Source organism: Muntiacus reevesi, chromosome 3, assembly GCF_963930625.1.
Source record: "Muntiacus reevesi chromosome 3, mMunRee1.1, whole genome shotgun sequence".
Classification (NCBI taxonomy): Eukaryota; Metazoa; Chordata; class Mammalia; order Artiodactyla; family Cervidae; genus Muntiacus; species Muntiacus reevesi.
Window position 1 is genome coordinate 108009566 of NC_089251.1, and position 20944 is coordinate 108030509.

A 20944-nucleotide genomic window follows, 5' to 3' on the forward strand; every position below is an offset into this window, starting at 1 on the left:
TGCTTTCTGGTTGCCAAATACTGAACAAAACCTTTTCAAAAGATTCTCATTTAATCTCTGCAACCCCTTACGAGATAGGGGATTTGTTTATTTTCTCCATTTTGCAGATGAAAAAAGTGAGATAGGGAGAGGTGAAGTAACTTGCCTAAGGGCACACAGCCAGATCAATACAGTGGTTGATCCTGAATTCAAACTCATAAAACAACTTATTTGTGACCATTATTGCTGCAGATTCAGAATTCAAATCCAGGTCTCTGGATGCCTGGTTCCTCCTTCCCTCATCTTGAATTTCCCACATGGGTTCAGGATGGCACGTGGCCCTGTTGGTGACCCTAACAGTCATAAATCATCCAAACAGTAGCCCAATATTTTCTGAAGACTCTTGGCCTGCCAAGGTTCTCATCCAACTTCAGTTCAGAAAATGTCCCTCCTGGGAGCCAGGCCTTGTGCAAAGTTCTGGCCACAAGGAGCTCGCGTTCTATCCCAAGACACAGGTGGGGAAGCACCCAGAATAAACTGGTAGCTTGACAGTTGTTAAGTGTAGACAACTTGGATTCAAACACTTCTGCCACTAACTAGCTATGTCCATGTCCCCTATTTCGCCTTATTCTTTCATTCATTCATTCATTTATGGCTGCACTGGGTCTTCATTTCTATGCACAGGCTTTCTCTAGTTTTGGCGAGCGGGGGGCTACTCTTCATTACGGTACCCAGGCTTCTCATTGCAGTGACTTCTCTTGTCTCAGAGCACAAGCCCAGTAGTTGCAGCACACGGGCTTAGTTGCTCCACAGCAGGTGGGACTTCCTGGACCAGGAATTGAACCTGTGTCCCTTGCATTGTCAGGCAGATTCTTAACCACTGGACCACCAGGGAAGCCCCATTTAGCCTTTCTTATACCAGTTTCTTCATCAAAAAGTGGGGGGGACTGTTAGGTTGGACCAAATGAAATGGCCGTTTTTATAGATCAGGGGGAGTCAAATATTGACGATTTCATAGGGCTCAGTCTCAGTCAGTCAATTCAGTCCAGTCGCTCAGTCATGTCTGACTCTTTGCGACCCCATGGACTGCAGCACGCCAGGCTTCCCTGTCCATCAGCAACTGCTGGAGTCTACTCAAACTCATGTCCATTGTGTCGGTGATGCCATCCAACCATCTCATCCACCTGGGTTCAGTCTAATAGTAGTATTTACCCAGAAAGATTGTCAGGGAAGATTAATTGGGTCGATACCTATTAAGTGCCTAGAACAGGGTCTGGTACGTGGTGAAACCATGCTAAACTGTGAGCAAATCATGTTATCAATGGTGAGGCGAAACCAGAGGCTCACTGAAGCAGGCACGGCAGCACTCAGAGCCATATAGTCAAAAAGTATTTATTAAGTACCTACTGTATACCACCCTCAAATATACTCTAGAGAAAACATTTTAGAGCAAGGGCTCATAACTTAAGAGTTCATAACTCCTAGAGCTTCCAGGGCCCGTGAGCATTCCAAAATTATATGCTGACCATGGGCACATGCACACACATGTGAATTCTTGGCCAGGAAGCAGAATTCATAGCTTTCATAAAATTCCCGAAGGAATTCGTGACCCCAAACAGGTAGAGAGAGAAAACAAGGGCATGTCAATGAGTAAGGCTAGTATTCTCCGAGTGAGCATTTATTGAGCACTGTCTGTGTGCCAGGCCCTGAGATTTAGCAAGAACAAGACAGACATGGCCTCTGTGCCCCTGGGGGAGAGAGGGGCTAAAGCAAGCCCTCACAGGCAGGAGAGTGTTCCAGAAAGGGGTGGTGGGCGACTGTGGGCCTGCGAATCCGGGAGCCCGGGTACGAGGTAGAAAAGTCAAACAGACATCTGTGGGAGGGGGTGTGGGGACAGGGCACTGCTAGCCTGAGAAGGCCTTGGTCCCCTCTGGAGGAATCCAGGCAGACTGCACAGAGGAGGTGGCATTCGACCTGGACACAAAGGAAGAGAAGGGTGCTCCAGGCAGAGGGAACCACAGGAAGAGAAGCAGAGCGGCCAGGAACTGGGAGGCGTGTCCGGGACCTCTGGGTGATTTCTTGTGCTGGCACGTGGAGTAGCAGGGAGCTGTCAGTGGAGCATTGGGAGGCCAGATGAAGGCACTCGCCTTTAAGGACCTCCTTTCAGCCAGAGGTCCCCACGGACAGTTTCGTGGAAGAGAATTTTTCCACAGACCAGTGGCAGGGGTGGAGGGATGATTCAAGTGCATCACATTTATTGTGATTTCTATTATGATTTTTATTTCTATTGTGATTATTAGTGTGTGTTAACCACTCGGTCACGTCCAACTCTTTGCAACCCTGTCCATGGAATTCTCTAGGCAAGAATACGGGAGTGGGTTGCCATGCCCTCCTTCAAGGGATCTTCCCAACCCAGGGATCAAACTCAGGTCTCCTGAATTGCAGGCAGATTCTTGACCATCTGAGTCGCCAGGGAAGCCCCCTGTTATTATTACATTGTGATATGTAATGAAATAATTCTACAATTCACCATAATTCAGAATGAGTGGGAGCCCTGAGCTTGTTCTCCTGTAACTAGACGGTCCCGCTTGGGGGTGATGGGAGAGTGATCAGTTCAGTTCAGTCGCTCAGTCGTGTCCGAGGCCTGCAGCACGACAGGCCTCCTTGCCCATCACCAACCCCCAGAGCTTACTCAAACTCATGTCCATTGAGCTGGTGATGCCATCCAACCACCTCATCCTCTGTCATCCCCTTCTCTTCCCTGCTCTGGGGAGAGTGATAGAGAGCAGCTATAGATACAGATGAAGCTTTGCTCACTTGCTTGCCGCTCATCTCCTACTGTGTGACCTGGTTCCTGATGGATACCAGTCCACATGGTCTGGGGGGTTGGGGACCCCTGCTGGAAGTGATGGAGCCCTCCTGACTAGCACTCCTGTCCAAGGCTTGGGGATAGCATCTGATTGGTTGGCGGCATCCAAGCAGGCTTTGAGCTCCCGTCATGCTTCTCCTTAGCTCCCTTAACTGACCCATTCCTGTCCTCCCTCCCCAGCTGGCTCAGCAGGAAGACCTTCCCCTAGTTCTGTTGGCAGGGAAGCGAAAAGTCAGTCACCAAGAACCACAGCCCAGACACTGAGTCTGGGCAAAAAAGAGAGCATCTCTGAGGGAGCTGATGCCCCCTCTCTGGGGAGGGCTGACTTGGAGAAGGAGGAATCACAGATGAATCCAGGAGGAAGAAGCATGGGCCAGATCTGGGTGGGTTTCCTTCAGGAAGCAGTGGGCATGGTGTTCAGAGCAGTGGCCCTCGGCTCAATTCTGACAGGCCTGGGTTCAAATGCTGGCTATGCCATTTGCCAGCTGTGTGGCCTTGGACAAATTACTTAGCTTTTCTGAGCTAAAGTTTTCTCTCATGTGAAATGAGAATAATGATCTCATTCAAAAAACTAAGATCATGGCATCCAGTCCCATCACTTCATGGCAAATAGATGGGGGGAAAGTGGAATCAGTGATTTTATTATCTTGGGCTCCAGAATCACTGCAGATGGTGACTTCAGCCACAAAATTAAAAGATCCTTGCTCTTTGGAAGAAAATCTATGACAAACCTAGACAGCATATTAAAAAGCAGAGACATCACTTTGCCAACAAAGGTCCATCTGGTCAAAGCTATGGTTTTTCCATTAGTCATTTACAATAGTAAATGACTATTGTAAGTGACTATTATTATTGATGTGAGAGCTGGACCATAAAGAAGGCTGAGCACAGAATTGATCCTTTCAAATTCTGGTGTTGGAGAAGACTCTTGAGAGTCCCTTGGACTGCAAGGAGGTCAAACCAGTCAATCCTAAAGGAAATCAGTCCTGAATATTCATTGGAAGGACTGATGCTGAGGCTGAAACTCCAATACTTTGGTCACCTGATGCAAATTGCCAAGACCCAGACCCTGATGCTGGGAAAGATTGAGGGCAGGAGGAGAAGGGGACGACAGAGGACGAGAGGGCATCACCCATTCAATAGACATGAGTTTGAGCAAACTCAGGGAGATGGTGAAGGATAGGGAAGCCTGACGTGCTGCAGTCTGTGGGGTCGCAAAGAGTCGGACAGGACTGAGCAACTAAACAACAACCTCTAGGATCTGTTGGGTGGAGGAGATGAGATTATACATATAAAGAGCCTGGCACAGTGTTGGGCAGAGACAAAGGGCTCAGGAAGTGGAAACTGGTATTGTTATTCTTCTGTCTCTATCGTCTAGATTCTGTCATTCTACACACATGGAGTGTCAGCTGGGTGCAGAGCGTTCATTAAGCAGTGCACCAGGGAGGGATGGGAAAAAATGTGCACCCATCCCCGCCTTCCCAGGTCCCACGATGGTGGGTTCCTTAAATAATCTCACTTAATTACTATGGTTTTATTTTTATTTATTTAGGTTGTGCTGGGTCTTCGTTGTGGCCCATGGGCTCAGTAGTTGCAGCACACAGGCTTAGTTACCCCACAGTATGTGGGACCTTAGTTCCCTAATCAGGGATCGAACCCGAGTCCACTGCGTTGGAAGGCAGATTCTTAACCACTGGACCCCTAGGAAAGTTGCAAGACGGTGGTTCTTAACCTCTTTTGAGGTCAGAGGCTCCTCTAAGTCTGCTAAAAGTTTTGGATCCTACGCCCAGAGAAACACAAATATACATATGTATGTGTATAAAATTATAAGGGAAATCCAGAAAAAAATTTTCTATATTCAGAGATAGATTTTTGGAGAACATTTATTTTCAACAATATTTATTTATATAATTCTAAACTATAAGGAGCATAAATTATTTTTCTAATCCAAAAAGACAATAATAATGTATTCCATTTCAGCAGCCCCCCTCAACCCATCCTGGGCCTGCCAAGTGGTTCACAGACCCAAATTAAGAAAACCCTGACCTAAAGGGCTAGGCAGACACCCACATAAATAATACAAAATAAAACTAATGTGTTAGAGCAGTGGTTGGCAAGCTTTTCTGTAAAAGGGTCAGACAGTAAATATTTTAGGCTTTGCAGGCCTTATGGTCTCTGTTGTAACTGATCAACTCAGCCACTGGAGCGTGAAAGCAGTCACAGACAAAGGAATGTGTGTGGCTGTGTTCCAATAAAACTTTATTTATGACACTTTATTACAAAATGGGCAGTGGGCCATTTTGCCAACCCCTGTGTTAGAGGTTCCAGCTCTTAGACAACTGGAATGTCTGAACTAGAGGCTGAGAGTGGTCAGCTAACAAGTCCAAGGTCACGCAGCTGAGCAGGGCTGTGGCCCCACTCACCAACCTGCCAAGCCTTGCTACGGTCCAGGGACTCCAGCACCCAATTCCTATAGCTGCTGCCCCCAAAGTCACAGCTCCTAGAGCAGGGGGAGAACGCGGGCAGGAAGCTGGGGACCCAGAGGAGGGACCCAGAGGAAGGCCCCAGCTGGGTGAGAGCCAGATGGTCTAGGAAGTGGAAGACCAGTCCTTTGGGAGGAGGAACGAGGGATCGTCTTTCCCTTCCTTCAAAGCACGTTGCTGACTCACTGCTGAGGTCAGAACTGGGTCTTTAGTATCCAAGTTACCATCTTCCTTTCTGCATCAAAATAAAAATCCATATCAGATCAGGAATTAAATTCATATGCCCCGTGTCCAACCTCCTGCTGATCACCAAGGAATATGAGATCCAGTAAAGCTTGAGACTTGGCTAGCAGAGGGACCCAGGAGGTGGGCCCAGGAGCTGTGGGTACTCAGATGCTTCTGAGGCAGCCCCTCCAGTGCCTGGGATGCCCGAGGCAGCCAAAAAGTCTCCTGAGCAGAGAGAAGGCTTGAATTAGGCCTTGAAAAGCAGGGAGATCTCCTTAGCAAAAGACCAAGAACACAGTCTGTTGCCTGCTCTTTCTGTATTTTTGTTCCAGTTCCCTCTGCTCCTTTCTTGTCTTCTTCTTCTTTTACTTTGCACCCCATGATTCTCTATCACAAGAGTGACAAGCCTATCTATCCTTTCATGCCCACGCTCGAACAGACATTGTTAATCAATCCCCACAGTCTTTTAGCTGCTGGAGGAAGCCCTTGTTAATCAATTACAGTTGGAACAAAAATGAGAACCTATTTGCTATCCCTGCTGACCTCTCTGTTCCCCTCACCCTTCTACTTAGCTCAGTGCCCACCTGCTCACTGAGACCCAGAGAGGTCAAGTGACAATGCAGGGGGTTGCCCAGCTCTTACTGGGGCCCTGTGGGAGAGTCCTTCCCTCCCCAGAGGGACTGATTCACACTTTTCCATCTGTCCACCTCTTGAGTCTGTGCATGTGACTGAGCCTGACCTTCTCTCCCAGTGACCCCAGGCATGAAGATCTACATCGACCCCTTCACCTACGAAGACCCCAATGAGGCAGTGCGGGAGTTTGCCAAGGAAATTGACATCTCCTGTGTCAAAATTGAGCAGGTGATCGGAGCAGGTAGGTGACTGGTACCCTCACAAGTACCGTGGCCTCAGCCATGGGTGGGGGGGACCACCCCAGTGTGTACTCCTGGGGTGGAGGGTAGGAGGCCTCAGAGGACCCTCCAAGGCCTGAAGACTCAGAATATCCAAGGTGCACGGGCTCCCAAAGATGTCCAGTAAAACTACCTCATCATCACATGAGGAAACAGGCCCAGGGAAGGAGCTTGCTCACATCAGAGACTGAGGTAGCTCTGGGACCCGGTACTCTGGACTCTGTCCAATGCTTTGTCCTTCCTGCCATTCATCCCAGGTCCCTCACTCCATCTCCCCAGGTCCCCCTACATCCTCACCCCTCGCCCAGCCGAACACCACAGGTTGGCCACAAAGGGTTCACTCTTCCTCCTGAAGGTGGCTGAGAGTCTTTGGGGCCCTTGCATTCTCTAAAGGGATTCTGTGTCTGCTAGGATTAACTGACCATGGAGGAGGAAAAAGCTCCTGCAGCCCCCAGGGGCAGAGGTGACAGGAAAGAGGGGGGGCGCTTCCACCTGCTGAGTGACATCCTGCCTTTTTCGGTGCGTCTGTCCCAGGGGAGTTTGGTGAGGTATGCAGCGGCCACCTGAAGCTGCCGGGCAAGAGAGAGATCTTCGTGGCCATCAAGACCCTCAAGTCAGGCTATACCGAGAAGCAGCGACGGGACTTTCTGAGCGAGGCCTCCATCATGGGCCAGTTCGACCATCCCAACGTCATCCACCTGGAGGGCGTGGTCACCAAGAGCACACCTGTGATGATCATTACTGAGTTCATGGAAAACGGCTCCCTGGACTCCTTCCTCCGGGTAGGGAAAGCCAAGAGCAGTGGGGCAGGAAGAGGAGCGGTGAACGAACATAGCTTTATGTTGTCAGAGCCTGAAAGGTCTTGGAAGGATCATGGTCAAGAGTGGTTTGCTGGCTGCCACTCTATTCCTTTACCCATGGCATGCATGCGTGCCAAGTCACTTCTGTTGTGTCTGACTCTTTGCGACCCTATGGACTGTGGCCGTCCAGGCTCCTCTGTCCATGGGATTCTCCGGGCAAGAATACTGGAGTGGGTTGCCATGTCCTCCTCCAGGGAACCTTCCTGACCCAGGGATAGAGGGATTGAACCCAGGACAGGCATTGCTAATAAATCCCAGACTCTCTCCCACTAAACACAGATGCAATCTCAGAATCCTTCTCTATCAGGGAAACCACAGCCAGTTGATCAGACCTGGCATACAACCTGAAATCTGTCCCCTCCAAGCACTTAGCCAGCCTTCTCTTTACGCCCAAGAGAAAAACTGAGGCTCTAAGAGAAGTAGAGTGTGCCCGAGGTTACCCAGAGGCTCAAGATGAAAGCCAGGACTGGAATCAGGTCTCCTGACCCTTAGTCCAGAGTTTTCACCAGGTTTGGATTTCCCCAGAGCTGTACAGGGAGAGAGTTTGGAGCACACGGCAACAGAGGAAAGTTCCTAGGCCTCCCGAGAGGTCACAGGCAACCAGCTAGACAAAGAGCACTGACTAGGAGTCAGGAGTGTGCCATTGGAAGGGGAGGGCAAACTGGAAGATGGGAAGTGACACATACATACTACTATAAACAGAATCTTCCCCAGCACTAGGGTCTTCTCCAGTGAGTCAGATGCTGGGAAAGATTGAAGGCAAAAGGAGAAGAGGGCACCAGAGGATGAGATTGTTAGATGGCATCACCGACTCAGTATACATGAATTTGGGTAAACTCTGGAAGACAGTGAGGGACAGGGAGGAAGCCTGGCATGCTGCAGTCCATGGGATCAGAAAGGGTCAGACAGGACTTAGCAACTGAACAACAGCATATATATATACACACATACACACACACACACACACACACACACACACATATAACTAATGAGGACCGACTGTATAGCACAGGGAATTCTACTCAGTACTTTGTAATGACATATATGGGGAAAGAATCTAAAAAAAGAGTGGGCATATGTATAACTGATTCACTTTGGTGTACACCTAGAACTAACACAACATTGTAAATCAGTTATACCGCAATAAAAAAAATTTTTTTAAAGAAGTATGCCATTGAGCCACTTGCTATTTAACAAACATTTACTAAGCACCTCGTATGTGCCAGAAGCCTTCCATGCACCTTCTTGTTGAACAGAGTGCCCTAGAAGGTGGGCATTACTTATTCCCATTTAACACACAGTTGAGGAAACAGGCTTCCCAGGTATCTCAGTTGGTAAAGAATCTGCCTGCAATGCAGGAGACCTGGGTTCGATCAGTGGGTTGGGAAGAGCCCCTGGAGAAGGGAAAGGCCTGGTATTCTGGCCTGGAGAATTCCATAGACTGTATAGTCCGTGGGGTTGCAAGGAGTCGGACACGACTGAGCGACTTTGACTTTCAAGACTCTGAGAGTTTAAGTCACATGTCCAAAGTTGCATAGCCACCAAGGGGAAAAGCCAGAATCCAACCAGCCCCGGAGTCCATATTCTCTCCACCACGCTGAAACCAGCCTCCCCTGGGCCTCTCTAAGGCCCCTGAGCATCTGAGTCCTCTCCACAGGGAGCCCAGGCCAGGGCGACAGGTCCCGGTCTGGTGTCCCACTGTGAGAATGCTCCAGAGATCTGACGCACATGCTTCCATTCACTCTGTGTTTCCTCCACTTCTCTCAAAGCAAAATGATGGGCAGTTCACAGTCATCCAGCTTGTGGGCATGCTGCGGGGCATCGCAGCCGGCATGAAGTACCTGGCCGACATGAACTACGTCCACCGCGACCTGGCCGCCCGCAACATCCTCGTCAATAGCAACCTGGTCTGCAAGGTGTCTGACTTCGGGCTCTCACGTTTTCTGGAGGACGATACCTCAGACCCCACGTACACCAGCGCCCTGGTAAGACAGAGGCAGGGGACAGTGGAGCCGCGGGGCCGGGAAAGAGGGCGGACGTCCGTCTCCCCCTACAGCACGTTCTCACCGACACTTGCTCATGCCAAGCGCTGTTCTGAGCCCCGGAGAGGAAGAGACGTAAACCCCATTTTCTGCCCTCTTGGAGCTCACAGGCTGGTGGGCGCAGATGTGCAGAGCAGCACCGAGCGATGGGGCGAGGAGTCAGACACCAGGCTTGGGAGGCAGAGGAAGGCTTCCCAAGAGGGAATGATAGCTGAGCTGAGAGCCAAGTGCCAATAAAAGTTTGTCAGATGCTGTATTCTCACGGGCAGGTGTGACGGGCACACAGGCTGTCGGGGAAAGTGGTGGGCAGCCATGCTGGAGAGGTAGGCAGGGCCACATCTCGGAGACCCTTGGCTGCCCAAGCTCAGGACTCTCTCCTAAAAGCTGTCAGGGTTGTTGAAGGGTTGCAGGGAGGTGGGGCAGGGTGGGGGGTGGTGGTTTTGTTTTTTGGCTGCGCTGGGTCTTCACTGAGGCATGCAGTTGCGGCTTCTCTAGTTGCAGCTCCAGAGCATGGGCTCAGTAGTTGCCGTGGACGGACCTAGTTGCCCCACAGCATGTGGGATCCTAGTTCCCCAGCCAGAGATCAAACCCATGTCCCCTGCATTGGAAAGACGAATTCTTAACCACTGGACCGCCAGGGAAGGCCCTGTTGAAGAGTTTTAAACAGAAAGGAATAAGACAGTACTTGGCCTCGAAGATCTCAGAGGTAGTTCAAGTGGAAGCAGTGAAAAAGTGAAATGAAAGTGTTAGTCGCTCAGTCGTGTCTGCTTCTTTGCGACCCCATGGACTGTAGCCCACCAGTGGGGTTCTCCAGGCAACAATACTGGAGTGGGTTGCCATCCCCTTCTTCAGGGGAACCTTCCTGACCCAGGAATAAAACCCAGGTCTCCAGCATTGCAGGCGGATTCTTTACCATCTGAGCCACCAGGGGAGTGGAGGCAGGCAAGCAGGCAAATGAGATGAGTACCGCTCTCCAGGAGACGTGCCTCCTGATGACCTCAGTCATAGGAGTAAGAGCATGCGCCACCCTTTGTGGACTTAAGGAAAGCCGTGCAGAGGGACTTGAAAGATGAGGAGGAGGTTACCAGATGACAGGGTGGGAAAACGCGCTTCATGCAGAGAGAAGGTCACAGGCACGTGCCCGCAGGTCCAGTGCAGCAGGGCGAGTCTAGGGAAGCAAGCAGTAAGGCACTTCGTGATTGTTCAGCACGGGGCGGAGGGTAGGGAGCTTCACCAGCAGAGGCCATTCGGCTCAGCCTCCCACCCATTGACTCTCCCCATTCTGCTCCCCAGGGTGGGAAGATCCCCATCCGCTGGACGGCCCCAGAGGCCATCCAGTACCGGAAGTTCACCTCGGCCAGTGACGTCTGGAGCTACGGCATCGTCATGTGGGAGGTGATGTCCTACGGGGAACGGCCCTACTGGGACATGACCAACCAAGACGTAAGTCTGCAAGGAGGTGGGCGCAGCCTCTCTGGCCAGCCCGGCGGGAGGGGAAGACCCAGAACTCCTGGGCTTTTGATCGACTTCCAGCGGGTAGGAGCAAGGTCTCTGAGATCCTGGGTCTGGGCAGCTCCCAGCACAGTGTTGGTTGATTCAAACGTCTGCACAGGACCCTGGAGTCTCCAGGGGCGTCAGGAGTAGGAAAGGCCCGTGCGTGCATGCTAAGTTGCTTCATTCGTGTCCAGGTCTTTGCAACCTGTGGACTGTAGCCATCCAGCTCCTCTCTCTGTGGGATTCTCCAGGCCAGAATACTGGAGAGGGGTTGCCATTCTCTTCTCCAGGGGATCTTCCCGAGCCAAGGATCAAACCGGCATCTCTTATGTTTCCTGCATTGGCAGGCAGGAGATGGTTGCTATGGCAACCAAATAAGTCTGTCCTGCAAGGCACTGGGGGCAAGACCAGAGAACAGATGCTCTTACCTCACCCCCACAACCCCTCCCTGCCCCTCCCCAGGTAATCAACGCCATAGAGCAGGACTACCGGCTGCCACCGCCCATGGACTGCCCGAGCGCGCTGCACCAGCTCATGCTGGACTGCTGGCAGAAGGACCGCAATCACCGGCCCAAGTTTGGCCAGATCGTCAACACGCTGGACAAGATGATCCGCAACCCCAACAGCCTCAAAGCCATGGCGCCGCTCTCTTCCGGGTACTCCCCCCGCCCCACCCCTTTGCCCAGCGCTGCCTGGCCCCACCCCCTCCTGGGATATCTGAATTGGGATGGGGAAGGACAGTGCTAGGGTTTTTTGGGGAGGCTGCCTGCCTTGCAGTGCAGAGTGCAGAGCACACGCTGTCTTGAGGAGGAGAAGGAAGCCAAGATGGGTGGTAGAGAAAGCATCTTTTAAAACGTGGTCAGAGAGGGCACGTTTTAAAAGAAATTATCGGTATCTTTTTGTAAAATATTTATTTGGCTGTGCTGGGTCTTGGTTGTGGCTTGCAGGATCTTTAGGTGTGGCATGTGGGGGATCTAGTTCCCTCACCAGGGATGGAACCTGGGGCCCCCCTGCATTTGGGAGCTCGGAGTCCTAGCCACTGGATCACCAGGGAAGTCCCAGTTCTCAGACTCTTGGCGAATAGACTTATTCCTCACTCAGTTTCCTACCTCACACTTAAACCTGGACGCTCTAACTTGCATTTGCATCCTCCCCAACACAGTCATGCTCACACGCACACACGGTCCTACACACATACATGAACGCACATTTGGGCATAAACGCTCATGCTTATGCTCACAGTCTCACACACATAGATACACTCATTCCCAAGCTCTCAGGCGTACACACAACCTGAGGTACCTGAGCGCGACATTCAGAAGCACTCACATACCACAGAAAACACAGGCACGCATGCCCCCACACTGGGGTTGCCATCCTCGTGGCAGAGACTGGCTTGGGTGCGCAGGCGTTAGCTTCAAGGATCCGGGTGCTTCCCTTTGCCCAGTGGCCCCAGGGCACCCTGGCTCTCCCTGGGCAGCTTCCACAGGCCAGTCCCAGCCCTGCACATCCTTACTCTTCAGGACCCTCGACCACACGGGGTGTCTGAGGGGTGTCCGGCTAGATGTCCTCAGGGTCCTGGGCGGGCTGTGTCCAGAGACTCTCTGGGCCCGAGTCCTTCACCTGCCAGGAGATGTCCGTGTTTGCTGCGGCCCTTCCCTCCTCACCACAACCCTGCCTCAGCCACTCCTGATTCTCTGGATAAAAATCACTCTGAGCTTTTAGCCTCATGATGGTCTCTTCATACCTCGCCTGCACGGAAATCACTCCCACCAGCCCCAGCAGCTGTGTCTGGACTTTGGCGATGCAGTCTAGAAGATCGGCTTCCTGTAGCGTAGCCAGGGTAGGGCAGGACGGAGAAGGGCATTGGGAGAGGAAACGACAGGTAATCAGCACAGTGATGGGGCTTCCCTGGGGTCCAGTGGCTAAGACTCTGCGCTCCCAAATGCAGAAGGTCTGGGTTTGATCTCTGGTCGGGGAACTAGATCCCACCTGCCACAACTAAGAGTTGGCATGCCACAACTAAGACCAGGCAGAAATAATGATAGATAGATAGATTAAATCAGCACAGTTAGTCCAGCTGAAACCCCCTCCCCCAAAGCAGCAGCATGGAGTCATGTCCCCGCCTCACCGCTGCAGTTCAGGCTCTCAGCAGACCCCGAGAGGCTTCCCTAGACTGTCCAGACAGCCCCCGCTTTGAGCCTGCACACATACTCACTCTCACCTACTCACGCATACACGTGTGCACCTTTATGTGGGTTCACGCCTGCCCTCCCCCAGAAGTGGTCACATGCATGCACACTGTGTTCTCACACCTGGACGCACACGCAGCCTGCACCTGTTCCCACGCCCATGCTCACCCTCACCCCTAGGTCAGCCGTGCGCTGACCATACCTGTCGTCCACCCCACCCCCTAGAATCAACCTGCCATTGCTGGACCGCACGATCCCCGACTACACCAGCTTTAACACGGTGGACGAGTGGCTGGAGGCCATCAAGATGGGGCAGTACAAGGAGAGCTTCGCCAACGCCGGCTTCACCTCCTTCGACGTCGTGTCGCAGATGATGATGGAGTAAGTGCCCAGCCACCTCTACCCACTGCTGTGAGCCCCCCTCCCCACCCATCCCGCCAAGCAGGGGTGCTCTGGAGAGTGAGGAATAGACAGTGTCTCAGCAGGGATATGGGGGACCAAGGAGCAAAATGGCCAATGCAGAAATCACATTCCTATCAACACCCAGGTCTCCTGCCACCCACTGGCTTTTCAGTTCAGTTCAGTCGCTCAGTCGTGTCTGACTCTTTGCAATCCCACAGACTGCAGCACGCCAGGCCTCCCTGTCCATCACCATCTCCTGGAGTTTACTCAAACTCATGTCCATTGAGTCAGTGATACCATTCAACCATCTCATCCTCTGTTGTCCCCTTCTCCTCCCGCCTTCAATCTTTCCTGGTATCAGGGTCTTTTCCAATGAGTCAGTTCTTTGCATCAGGTGGCCAAAGTATTGGGAGTTTCAGCTTCAGCATCAGTCCTTCCAATGAACATTCAGGACTGATTTCCTTTAGGATGGACTGGTTGGATCTCCTTGCAGTCCAAGGGACTCTCAAAAGTCTTCTCCAAAAAAAAAAGTCTTCTCCAACACCACAATTCAAAAGCATTAGTTCTTCGGCACTCAGCTTTCTTTATAGCCCAACTCTCACATCCATACATGACGACTGGAAAAACCATAGCTTTGACTAGACAGACTTTGTTGGTAAAGTAATGTGCCTGCTTTTTAATAAGCTGTCTAGGTTGGTCATAACTTTTCTTCCAAGGAGCAAGCGTCTTTTAATTTTATGGCTGCAGTCACCATCTGCAGTGATTTTGGAGCCCCCAAAAATAGTCTGTCACTGTTTCCATTGTTTCCCCGTCTATTTGCCATGAAGTGATGGGACCAGATGCCATGAACTTAGTTTTCTGAATGTTGAGCTTTAAGCCAACTTTTTCACTCTCCTCTTTCACTTTTTTCATCAAGAGGCTATTTAGTTCCCTTTCTGCCATAAGGGTGGTGTCAACTGCATATCTGAGGTTATAGGTATTTCTCCCAGCAATCTTGATTCCAGCTTATGCTTCATCCAGTCCAGCATTTCTCATGATGTACTCTGCATATAAGTTAAATAAGCAGGGTAACAATGAATGAAAACTGACCTTTTCCAGTCCTGTGGCCACTACTGAGTTTTCCAAATTTGCTGGCATATTGAGTGCATCACTTTCACAGCATCATCATTCAGGATTTGAAATAGCTCAACTGGAATTCCATCACCTCCACTAGCTTTGTTCATAGTGATACTTCCTAAGGCCCACCTGACTTCACATTCCAGGATGTCTGGCTCCAGGTGACTGATCACACCATCGTGATTGTCTGGGTCATGAAGATCTTTTTTGTACAGTTCTGTGTATTCTTGCCCCCTCTTCTTAATATCTTCTGCTTCTGTTAGTCCATACCATTTCTGTCCTTTATTGTGCCCATCTTTGCATGAAAATTTCCCTTGGTATCTCTAATTTTCTTGAAGAGATCTCTAGTCTTTCCCATTCTTTTGTTTTCCTCCATTTCTTTGCATTGATCACTGAGGAAGTCTTTTCTATCTCTCCTTGCTATTCTTTGGAACTCTGCGTCCAAATGGGCATATCTTTCCTTTTCTCCTTTGCCTTTCGCTTCTCTTCTTTTCATAGCTGTTTGTACGGCCTTCTCAGACAACCATTTTGTCTTTTTAGGTTTCCTTTTCTTGGGGCTGGTCTTGATCACCGCCTCCTGTACAATGTCACGAATGTCCATCCATAGTTCTTCAGGCACTCTGTCTATCAGATCTAATCCCTTGAATCTATTTTGTCACTTCCACTGTATAATCATAAGGGATTTGATTTAGGTCATACCCAAATGGTCTAGTGGTTTTTCCTACTTTCTTCAATTTAAGCCTGTATGTGGCAATAAGGAATTCATGATCTGAGCCACAGTCATCTCCCGGTTTTGTTTTTGCTGACTGTATAGAGTTTCTCCATCTTTGGCTGCAAAGAATGTAATCAATCTGATTTTAGTATTGACCATCTGAGTGACCTTGAACAAACCACAGGACTCCCCTTAGCCTGTTTTCTCTTCTGTGAACTGGGATGTGTGGTAGGAAGATCAACAGAGATAAAAAGTGAACGAATGGATACTTGGTTATTGCAGGGTCATGCAGGGTCCCTTCTGCCCTCCTGCAGCAAAGGAGACATGTGCACCTAGGTGACCTCACTCCCAACCCCCTGCTCCCCCATCTTAACATTCACTCATTCCAGCTCCCCTCCCCCTTCCCCTCTCCAGTGGGAAACCCCCAGAATAGCCCAGGTGGTTCTACCTGGATGGGGTCCCCCCACCCTCACATGTCCACATGTGCTTCTCTTCCCAAAGGGACATTCTCCGGGTTGGGGTCACCCTGGCTGGTCACCAGAAAAAAATCCTCAACAGTATCCAGGTGATGCGGGCACAGATGAACCAGATCCAGTCGGTGGAGGTTTGACGTTCACCTGCCTCGGCTCACCGCTTCCTCCAGGCCCCGCCCCCTCCGCGCCCCCCAGCCGGCCCCCGGTCCTCGGTCCACCGCAGGGTCAGCAGCCGCCTGCCAGGAGGCCAGCAGCAACAGGAAGAACCAGGCAGTGCTCCAGCCAGGAGACGTCACCAAGAATACGTGCAACTCAGATGATGGAAAAAAGGGAATGGGGACAAAAGAAAATAGATCCTGGGAGGGGGCGGGAAATACCGAGGAATATTTTTTAAAGAGGATTCTCATAAGGAAAGTGATCATCGTTCTTGGAGGAAAAAGAAAAAAAAAAAAGGGCTTGGGAGATCCATGCAGTTTGTCCCATTGGAGATCAAAAGCAGTTTCTCTCCAGCTCCCTCTGGGAAGGTGACCTGGTGGGAGCCAAGAAACGCGTTCAGGAAAACAAATGTGAAAGGGAGAGACAGGGGCCGTCCTTCTCTCCTGTCCCTGGGGTTGCTCTTCCAGGTCTCGCTCAACAGCCACGTGCCAAGCGGACGGACAGGCGGACAGGCAGACACCCCTGGAACAAGCCTGGGAAAACCCAATCGCACTGCCACCGGGCGATCAGAAGAATTTTTATGTCTTTGGAGAATATTTTAGAAACTCCAATGAAAGAGACTTGTTTCTCCTGTCAGCTCCCGGGGCTGCAAGGGACTTCTGTTCCCCTGGGTCAGGGAGAACATGGGGACACCTGAAAGGTCAGCCTTCCTGAGGTTGGGCACGGCACCCGCCACCACCTCGACCTGAAGCTCCACGCCCAGGTCACGGGTGCGGCTCCTCGGCCCAGCCCGGCGGGGCACCCACTCCCACCAGCCCCCATCCGGAGGACTAGCTACGACTGCCACCAAGGACTGCTTCTGCATCTGGGTTTGTTTACAGCAATTCGTGGACTTGGGGGTATTTTTGGTCAGGGGTGGATTTGGTTTGGGTGGGTGGGGAGGGTGGGACTTGTTGGTTTTTTTTTTTTTTTTTTTTTTTAATGACAATGAAGTGACACTTTGACATTTCCTACCTTTTGAGGACTTGATCCTTCTCCAAGAAGAAGGTGCTTTCTGCTTACTGACTTAGGCAATACACCAAGGGCGAGATTTTATATGCACATTTCTGGATTTTTTATATGGTTTTCATTGACATCCTTCTCCCCTCCCCCGCCCCACAGAGCTTCCCACGTGCTGCCAGGCCTCACCAAAGCCAACTGCCTCGGGGCCATCTGGGCCGTTCAGAGACTGAGGTTTGGGCGGAGGGTAGGGGGCAGTGTGGAGGACCAATCCCACCCCAGGACTGTCTCTGAGAGCAAGAGGTTGAGAAGGGAGAGGCGGCCGCGGGGTCAGAAGTCTCTGCCCGCATCTCGGCGCTCCTTCTGGCCCCGTCTGTCCGGTACTTTGCAGGTAAATCGGCCCTTCCGAGGTTTCCGAGTGCCCTCAGATGGCCAGATGGCCTCCACTTTGTCTCTGGAAAGCCTCAATCAGGCTGCACCAGAGGCCAGGACCCGGATCGTTCACTGTGATACCCCAGCCCTCAAGTGCATCACCCGCAGACCATGCGCTGCCGGCCTCCTCTCCTTCCCTGGCGGGACAGCCCATGATTCTCTCCCCATCCCCTACCTTCCACTGGACCCTTGCCCAGGCCTGAAGGCCTTGGCCAGGAGAAAACCCATCCGTCAAGGGGTCTGGCCAGACTCTCTGCTGTGGGCAGATGCAGGTACCTGAGCGGAACAATCGGTTAGTGGATTGAATGGAAATAAAGGCTTTAGTTAGAAAATGACCCCTGTTCTCTGTAAGCAACAAGAGATCCTGGCACCCTTGGGACACGTCAAGTGACCCATGATGCTCTTCTAAGGGACCGTTCCTTCCTCCGGGTTCAGCAAGTCCTGGGGCTGAGAAGATGCGTGGAGGACGCCAGTGATCCAGGTGACCTTCTCTGGTTCTGGCTTGTCAAAAGCACAGGCAATGAAAGGAGGGTTGGAAGCGGCTCAGAACTTGGGAGCCTGATGTCCTGTGAATCAGGGCGGGCCACTGCAGGATACCTCAGAAGCAGGGAGTTTGACCACTGTGCCCTTAGCATATCTGGGCCAGATGAAGGGGGCCCGGGGAATTGAGTGAGCTGTGATCAGAGTGTGAGGGTCCTGAAGGACCTGTGGACCCCTCGTCAAAGCCACAGCTATTATCATCTTACGCTGGTTGACTCTGACAGCCTCTGAGCAGACGGGCTCCTACTCACAACCAGAATTCTTTCTGATCGTGCGAGGAGGTGGCTGGGGAGGGGAGAGCCAGGGACGCTGCCGCATCTCAGGACCATTGCCTTTGTCTAGGAAACTGACCAGTTGAGAAAGACTCAGGCCGCAGGTGGTCAAACAAAGACCCCTCGGGTTGAGCAAGCATCCCACACCGACTGGCCTGTCGTCTGTCACTCACCTGTTCTCAGAGCCCAAGACGCAAGGGGAAGGAAGGGATTTAGAGGGGAGCACGGACCCCCAGGGGGAACAGCAGAGTGAGCCACAGGGAAGGCCTTGGCTGGCTTCCCACGAACCGGCCAGCCTTGGCCCAGCCAGCTGCCCTCTGTGCCCCAAAGATGCCCAGCACGGGTGGCATCTGTCCCAGCACACAAGGTCACCTTCTGGAGGGAGCTGCCCTGATGCTCTTTAGATTAACGCCCCGTCTTCCCAGCCCGCCCCCCACACCCACCCCCAGCCCCGCTGCTGGGGGCCCCGCAGGGGGCTGGCACTCACTGCTTCCTGTCAGATGGCTTCCTGTCCTAAGCCGCTAGGCTGGTGTCTGCTAGCCAGCTCATCTGCCCATCCACCCTTCAGGGCCCGAGTCCTCGGGTTCATGTGCCTGCCTCTCAAGAGCGAGGGTGCTCTGTCCCCACTTCAGGGTAGCAGACGGACGCCACCGTGACCGTCCCGGGTGCAGCCAGATGCTTAGGTCTCCCCGCGGCTGGGGCAGCTTGCCCACCACCTCTAGCTTGCTTCTCAGTGGGGAGGGTGGGCCACGCTGCCAAGCGCCTTCCCCGACGCTGCCCGCTCACCCAGACACACAGCCCGGAGCCACCCGCTGCCTGGTTACTAATCCTTGCCTGGCTCAGCCTCCCAAGTGCCAGCCCCCACCTGCCCAGCAGTGGGAGAGGCGTTTCCGGCTACCCTGCATGCAGTTGGTATTTGAGGAAAGAAAGCTGCCTTGTAAACAGGGGCCGGGGCACCGTGGAAATGGGGACCAGCTGCTGTGAGAGGGTGTGACCAGCAGATGTGCACAGGGCCAGGCAGGGTAATAGAGCAGCCATGACATCACCCCCACTCCTAACTGCCCCGCAAGCCCCCCACCCCCGGATGGGTTACTGTTGATCATCAGCAGGTCTCCTCCTGGGGGATGATATTCCAAATATCGATAAACTGGTTTAAGATGTGGGCAGACTGATCAGAAGAGATGATGGCCTCAGGGCTCGACCGAAAGGCCCCAGAGGAGGGGCTGGGGTGGCACCCGGGGAGACACTTAGGGACTTGGGGCAAGGGCTGTTTACTACAGCCAGCAGTGCCTCCTGCTCAGACGGCATCCGTGTGAATTTCCCCATCCTTTCTGGCCGGTCCCTCTCAGGGAGCCCTCTTTGACCCTCTTCTGTGCAGTCACGAGTTTGACAGCTCAACTCCAGAATCCTCACCCCCCAGACCACTGCCCACCCCGGTGCTGGGCCTTCAGCCGCTCCTGGCTCCCCCCTGCACCCCTGAAGTCGCCAGTGGTACCAAAGGCTGGAAGACTTGTCAGAGGAAATAATGCACATGCATTCGAAGGTCAGGATGAGGCACGATGCTGGCGAAGATGCACGCTGCCGCCTGAGTGGCAGCTCTGACTCTGTCACTAAGACACGGATTTGGGCAAGCCAGCTCCCCTCCTGAGCCTCAGGCTCTCGTCTGTAAAACAAGAGGCCTGGATTGGGTGTGCCAAGGGTGCAAAACACTTTACACACCCCAGTCCTGTGAGGAGGGGCTGTTTCCTTCCATAAATGGGGATGGACTGGGGGAGAATGGGCTCAGAGGGAGGAAACAACTTGCTCAGGAAGGGTCAGACCAGGCTGGGTCTACCTGCTTCCAATACCCACCCCACCATGCTCAGTTAAGACAGCATGAGGCTCCTGGCAGTCTGAACGCTGGTTGCTAAGAGAAGGGGAAGGTCAAAGGGGCTGGAGTGGTCAGGGAGGGCTTCATGGAGGAGGCTATCTTGACAGTGCCAGAGGTTCGGAGAAAGGTCACTCCAAGTGGGAGGCGCAGTGTACCCAAAGATGCAGGCCAGTATGGTTAAAAGTGAGGCGTCGTGTCTGGATGGGCCAGAGCAGTGCTGGAAGGTGGGGGGCTGGCTTAGGGAAGGTTGAGGCCGCTTGGACAGGAGGGACAGTCCAGCCACAGCAGGTTCTTGAGCAGAAGAGTGGCCTCGTGAGCATCAGGTTCTAGAAGGAGTCGGTTCAGCCATCAGGTGGGAGCAGGATGCTTCACAGCTCCCCCTCCAACACCCCCTGGGGGGCAAGAGCTCCCCCCTCTCCAGAGAAGCCCTCATTTATTCCCAGAGAATCCAGGCCCCACTGGTTCCTTTCCCGTCCGTCCTCGTTCAGTGATGCAGAAAATCCAAAGAGTCATTCCAGCTGCTTGGGACAGCAGGGTTGGATTCTGCGCTACCTGATTCTTAATTCGGCTGCATCCAGCTGAGAGGCCCACACCACCTCCAGGCCAGCCACTGAGAGAGCTGCCACTCGTGGCCAGAGCTGAGTATGCTGGAGGGGGTAAGGGCTCTGGAAGGCGGGCAGGTGGGTGGGCATTTCCCCGGGGGGGGGTGGAGTGGAGTGATGGAAGTGGACAGGGTTGGGGGCTGGGTAAGTGGCATGCAAACTGCTCAGGAAGCCCATCTCTGCACCCCGCCCCCTCACCCCGGCCCTGTGGAGATGACCCACACTGTTGGGAAGGGGTGGGGGTCCCGCCCCATCAATAGTGTGCTATGCTGGGGAGCCCAGGGGCAGGTTAGGAGAGCCACGCCACCCACCGCC

At 52.6% G+C, this 20944-nt stretch overlaps 1 protein-coding gene across 1 annotated transcript in view; it reads left to right on the forward strand.

The window, feature by feature from the left end:
* Positions 1-16277, forward strand: part of EPHB2 (EPH receptor B2) — a 210819-nt gene extending 194542 nt beyond the window's left edge. Inside the window, exons 10-16 of the mRNA XM_065927512.1 lie at positions 6308-6430; positions 7002-7249; positions 9097-9312; positions 10663-10812; positions 11326-11519; positions 13281-13436; positions 15787-16277. Of these exons, the coding sequence (XP_065783584.1) occupies positions 6308-6430; positions 7002-7249; positions 9097-9312; positions 10663-10812; positions 11326-11519; positions 13281-13436; positions 15787-15895 (1196 nt within the window). The 3' untranslated portion in view covers positions 15896-16277. The remainder of the gene's footprint in view (positions 1-6307; positions 6431-7001; positions 7250-9096; positions 9313-10662; positions 10813-11325; positions 11520-13280; positions 13437-15786) is intronic.
* Positions 16278-20944: the final 4667 nt, after the last annotated feature.